Source organism: Rhipicephalus sanguineus, chromosome 1, assembly GCF_013339695.2.
Source record: "Rhipicephalus sanguineus isolate Rsan-2018 chromosome 1, BIME_Rsan_1.4, whole genome shotgun sequence".
Lineage (NCBI taxonomy): Eukaryota > Metazoa > Arthropoda > Arachnida > Ixodida > Ixodidae > Rhipicephalus > Rhipicephalus sanguineus.
In genome coordinates this window covers 79,940,143-79,946,142 of record NC_051176.1, presented here as the reverse complement: position 1 = coordinate 79,946,142, position 6,000 = coordinate 79,940,143, and the positions used below count along the sequence as shown (strand labels likewise).

General features: G+C 48.8%; 1 protein-coding gene across 3 annotated transcripts in view; it reads left to right on the top strand.

Annotated features, from left to right (window-relative positions):
* The first annotated feature begins 490 nt into the window (after positions 1 to 490).
* Positions 491 to 6,000, top strand: part of LOC119393313 (protein vein) — a 135,089-nt gene continuing 129,579 nt past the window's right edge. For all 3 annotated transcript variants that reach the window (XM_049414904.1, XM_037660292.1, XM_037660299.1), the window contains exon 1: positions 491 to 1,060. In XM_049414904.1, the coding sequence (XP_049270861.1) occupies positions 499 to 1,060 (562 nt within the window). In that variant the 5' untranslated portion in view covers positions 491 to 498. The remainder of the gene's footprint in view (positions 1,061 to 6,000) is intronic.

The window sequence follows — 6,000 nt, the reverse complement described above, 5'->3', positions numbered from 1 at the left end:
ATCCTTCTCGTTCGTGTCGGCATGTAGGCGCCGTCATTCAACTTCCTTTCTTTTTTTCGCTTCGCTGTATGCACACACAGCGTCCCTCTTCACTATATTTGCCAAAGGATGAGCTGTAAGCGTGCCCGCACCTTTTACCTCGCTTCCACCCATCTCCGCCGGTATTCCCGTTTAAAGAAGTGAGATGTTTTCTTGAACTCGGCAAGATTGCTAGTGCTGTACTCAGGATATCAGCGTACAACTTCACAATCTTGTCGCGTAAGTAAAGCAGCAGCAGTCCATAACCTCCTATGCGGCAACCTATAGAGGTCCACACGAATGAAAGCGGCAACATGTGGGCGAAGCACGTGCTCGGCGGGGGGGATCGGGATGCGGAGGAGAGATGCTGGCAGCAGCGGGGAAAGCGGCCGCGCCGCCGCGGCGGCGCTGCGGTCGTCGTGCGGGCCGCCGCGGCATGCCCCGTCCAGTCGGCTTCGCAATGCCGCCCAGGCTGCTAGCATGACCCGGCCTCTGCCGCTGCTGCTGCCCGTGGTGCTCGTGGCAGCGGCCGCCTCGGGCGCGCGCTGCCCGCAGGACCAGGACCGCTGGGACGCGAGCAACAAGGCGCTCACCGCGTCGCTCGTCTTCCAGGGCCGGCTGCTGTCCAAGTCGGTGGACGCGGCAGGCAACCTCCTGGCGCGCTTCCGCGTCCAGAAGGTGCTCAAGCCCATGCCGACGGCGACGTTGCGTCGACGCCAAGAGGTCGTCGTCGCCCTGGTCAAGAGCCGGCCGCCGCCCACGCAGCAACACCTCAACCGTTCCGCGTCACCGCGCGCTCCGCGTCGCGATGAGCTCAACAACGAGGCCCTGGCGCCCCGCCGGCGGACCTTGTGCCCCGTGTCCGTGCCGCAGGGATTCGTGTTCAACGCACGTTACCTCGTCTACGCCAACCCCATCGCCGGCCGCGCGGCACGACGGCTGCTGCTGCCGGCGGCGGCTAACTTCTCGGCTGCCGCCACACCTGACCACTACACGCGCCGCGCCGGACGCGCCGTCAAGAAGGTCGTCTGCAACGGATGCGGTGAGTGCGTGCACGATGCCCCTTTATCTTGCTGAGCCCTATAGCAGTTCCACGCGAGCTATATGAATGCACACGGATGGAAGGCGTCCCGGCAACCCCCTCATCCACGTGCTGAAGACGTTGTCAGTTTCGTGTGGCTCCCAATGAAGACCTCCGGAGGCATCCACTGCTCGCATGGCTGTCCCCGTGCCATCGTATTTCCGTGTCCCCGCTTGTTGGTTTCTCTTCATTTATTCTTCTCCGGCGTCGTGACACGCGATCCGTGAAAGCTTTCCGGTGCGGCCCATGCACGATGCGCGCGTGTCTATACCAAGCGCGCCTGACTCGCGGTCGCACGTGCATCTTGCTTGCTTGCTGGCCGGTCGCGGTCAGGTTGCTCGTTTTCCTCTCTCTTCTTCCTCTTTTGTTTCCTACAGGCGCCGATCCGTGTCCTCTCTGCATACGACATGCTCAACTCTTCCGATAGAAAGAAGCGCTCGTACGGAGCAGCGCCAACTTCTCTGGCGCTAGCCTAAGTTAGAACTTCTAACTTAGGCTAGCGCCTGTCGCGGATTTTTTTTTTCTATGCCCTCGCCCCCTCTGTTTTTTTTTTATTTACTTGTTGTCTTTTCGTTGGCCATGTATTGACTTTTTCCCCTTTTCTGTCCCATGTTGCCTGCTTTTTTTCTTGGTTCATGTTTGTTCTTTCCTTCTTTACATTTACCCGTTCGCTTCAGGGGTGAGGAAATGTTGCATGAAATTCTATACGTACCGACTTGATTGTTTTATCACGCGCTGCATGCATTTGCATAGAAACTTGCGCCAGCGCTTGGAATCCTTTGGTGTCTTTCGAACATGCGAAGTTTTCATGCTGCTAAAACGATTTTTTTCCTACTGCGACGCTGTAGTTAATAGCGCTCATGGCCTCTAAATACACACGGCGTCGATAAGATATCGTTTTTATGGGGACTGCGTATTATTATTATTATTATTATTATTATTATTATTATTATTATTATTATTATTATTATTATTATTATTATTATTATAAGTAATCGAATGTCGTGTGGTGGTGGTCCTGGTATAGCCTGAATTACATAATCGGCCACAGTGATCAGAGTGAAGGGCAAAGCTGCAAAGAGCCCAGTTAACGCGGAAAACTACGCGAGGCACTCGGCCGGTCATCTCTCGAGATCGCATCGTTTCCTTAAAAGGACGCCGAACGCTGTCTTCGCGTCATCGGCTTTTTTTTTTTTTTTCTTCTTCCTTTCGCGAGCGCCGTCGCGTAACAGCACCGCTTCATCAACCTCGCAATTTGTGAGCCCCTCTTCGACGACAAGCGTCCGCAAACGGCCCTCTTCACCCCAACGAGATGTACGCCGGACTTATAAGGGAGAGCGCATTGCGTCGCTTTCGAGACGCGATAACAGGGGCGACTCCTTACCCGCCGCCGCTGCGTGCGAATTCCTGACGGATTAGCGTGTACTTATACACGGCCGACGAGAATACTCCGCGCCCAGAGAAGAAGCACTGCTTCGCTTTGTTCGCAAAGATAAACGTCGCCGTTGAAGAACGCTAAACAGATGCTGAAAGAATGCGGTAATGGCCACTGCTTGTTTAGGCAAAGAACGGCTCTTTCGGCGTGCCGCCGCCGCCGCCGCCGCGATGTTGCCGCTCGCTTATATAGTCGAACTCAAACAAAAGGTATATACATGCGCTGCGCAACGGCGCGGAGGAACGACTCTTTAAAAAAAAACTGTTCCGAAAGAGTGCCGACGTAGAACGCAGCAACCAGAGTCTTTCTTTCCTTTCTTCTCAACGCGACGTTTGCTTCGCTTTTTTTTTTTTCAGCTTTCCTTTTAAGGCTCGTAGCTTCCGAGAAAGCCACGTTCTTCGTTGCTCGCGGGAGGTAGACACGCGTTTGAAGTTCATGACCACGTTACACATTAGAATGTCGCCGTATCGCGGCTAAAAAAGGAGTAGAGACATTTGTCTTTATAGTTTAGTCTTTATTACCTTTGTTCCCTGGGATGCGTAAAGGCCTTTTGACTAATTGCTGTTGAATGTTACGCCTGTTGTGTGTACAATATTTACCTCCAGACAAACAGAAACAGCGCATGTGTTGTACACTGGAAGTCTGTTAAAGAGCTATTTTACATGTGCACCGCTATAGCGTACAGAGAGACGCGACGCAGCCTATATATTGCACGCGTCACGTCGAAATGGGAGCCAGTATTCACAAAAACGTCTTACGATAAAAGCGAATATATTAGCCAATCGTGTTGTTGGACATGTCATTAGCAAAGCCGTTCGGCCACTGGCGAAAAAAAAAGCACTAGCTGCCGCGCTAACACTTTCTGTTATCCTTTCGCCCCACGCACGTCCGAATATTGAAACCACCTTCCCTCCGACACCGTTTCCATTACAGATCGTGACTAGTTTTGCTCCGCCTTACGGAATTATTTACTTGGTGAGACGTGAAGTGTATGTTGTACTTTTTTTTTTTTGTGTGCTCTGTATTTCTCATCGTGAGTGCATTTGAATTCAGTTGCATCAGCCTAGCATCATATCCTCATATGTACTGTAGATGTTATTATTGTGATGTCATTTTTTGTTCGCTTTTCCTTTGTTATTTTATGTACACTACTCCCCTCTGTAAAGCTTTGTGCTATTGAGGGCAAAATAAATTAAAAGAAGGAAAAGTTGTGCGGTGCCAGCGCGTTATCTATACGTCAAACTGAACTATACATTTCAGTAATCATTCAGTACGCCAAGTAAAGGGCGTATTTAATGTACAGACTAACACCGCAGCACCATCAGGACTGGTTTTACTATTAAATATAATCTGCGTTACTCTGAAAATTGTTGCAACAGTGTTTTTCAGCACGAATGCCCAACTGTTATTCAGCTGCCTCGCATTTGTCGAGGATACGCCTCTAGAAATGTATACTGGAACACTTAGGAACTGTAATGTCAGTGTGTTGGACAAGTGTTAATGGTGACGTATCAGCGAGGCAAGATGCTAACCAGCAACCTATAGGTCCAATGTTGTATTTTATTTACTTTTGTGTATCTGAGAGGAACCAGGAACCGGTGCTCGCAAGCAAAAAAAAAGTAAATGTGATGTTACTAAATTTTATGATACGAATCAAAGTCACGACAATTATTGCGTAAAAGCGTCGCCTCTGAGTACGCTGATACACGTGGTCCACTGAATACACTGTTACATGGAGTACAGTGATACACTTTGTAAAGAGACGGCCTCACTGCGGTTGTCAGTGCAGGATAGCATAAACGAAGAAAATGTATTCAGTGTTCTACACGCGAGAACTATGATTTCATTATGAGGGACGCCGTACTCTTAGAGACGCCGGATTAGTTTCGAGCCCAGCGGAGGGCTCTTTTACGCGTACTAGGATAATCTAAGTACCAGAGCGATTTCTCGCTTTTAGCCCCCATCGGAACCTCGTACCTGCGACCTCAAGTCCATCACCGCGACACCATATAGCCACTCCATACCTTTCTTATAATGTGGGCCCGGCGGTGTGATTTTTATGAAAACGAGTTTTCTACATCACGTAACTCATTCATTTCCTTTGTTCTTACTGTTGCAGTGGCATACTAAGCTATCACGTGTTTCTTTTTTCTGTCGTTCAATTCTCAACATAGCATTATGCTCTCGAGAATGCGGCGGGCTAAAAGAAACATACAGAGTGTAGTTATCGGTACTCTCATAACTTAATGGTAACTTAGTTGATGCAGTGATTGTGAGGATCGCGGCGTATCTTCACGAAAAAATTAAAGCTATAGCCCCTTTGCCGCCGACGGAAGGTACATTTCGTTTTTACCACGTTAAAGTGAAACAACTGGAAGATTACCGATATATAACCCACATCTTTTCTCTCTTACTACTTATTTTTAAACAGTATTCTCGCGACAAAGTGTACTTGTTATCCTGCGTATAGCTCGCCCGGCTCAACGGTCAAATGAAATCTCCGTTACAGCGTTGTTGCCTTTATTCGTGTCATTTTTTTTTGTTCAATATTTATTTAGCGTTACAGTTTACTCCTTTCTTTTTTGCCGTATGACATAGAGAAATAAGAGTAGTCGAGGCACTGTCTATACATTCGTCTCTCCAGGGCAATTCATATGTAAATGAACAGAAAACAATATGAGACAGCCCACGTCCGCTGGCTAAAGTTTGCTTAATATATAGACGACAAAGACGGCAATGAAAACTGTCTCCGCATTTGGCGGTGTATGAAGACTCCTCATCAAAACGAGTGATGGGCCAGCTGCCGCGCCGTCACTTTGCTCTCGGCTTGCATATTATATTGTGTCTGCACTCTTCTAAATAAAAAAGCTCCTGCTTTTTTTGCTTTTTTGGTATGCTGCCATTATTGATGTTCACTATATAGCGCGGCAAGCGAACAGCGCCGCCATGGGGTCTCGTCCCCCCTTAGGACAAATCTTGCACATAAGCCTCGTCAGGCTTCTGTCGCTTATTGCTGGTATAGCAAACTGTGACATGTCATGCGGTGTGTCGGTTGCAGCAATCCTTTCTGCTTAGGCAAAGTTACTTGTTTGCTTGTTCATTTGTCTATCGATTGTGTATTAGTCGCCGAACAACGTGAAAATACTGCGGCAACAAAAATAGCGCGGCCAATGAGCCCGGCGGGAACATGACCGATGCCCCGCTGCAGTCTGCACTGCATGCCTCGAGAATGCGCAAAACAAACTCGTTCGCGTGGACGATTTGCAAAAAAAGTTACTGCGAAACTATTTTATAGCCACAGACTATCAGAACGAACTATTATTTCTATTCAACCGCCGTCGCTGACTTTCCTTTTGTTATCCAATGACGGTTATCCGACAATCATGTGTAGTGTGTGGGGTGACTGCAAGGCGTACATACCTGGGGGTAACTTTTTAAAAACGTTTATGATGTTCATGCACCTGCG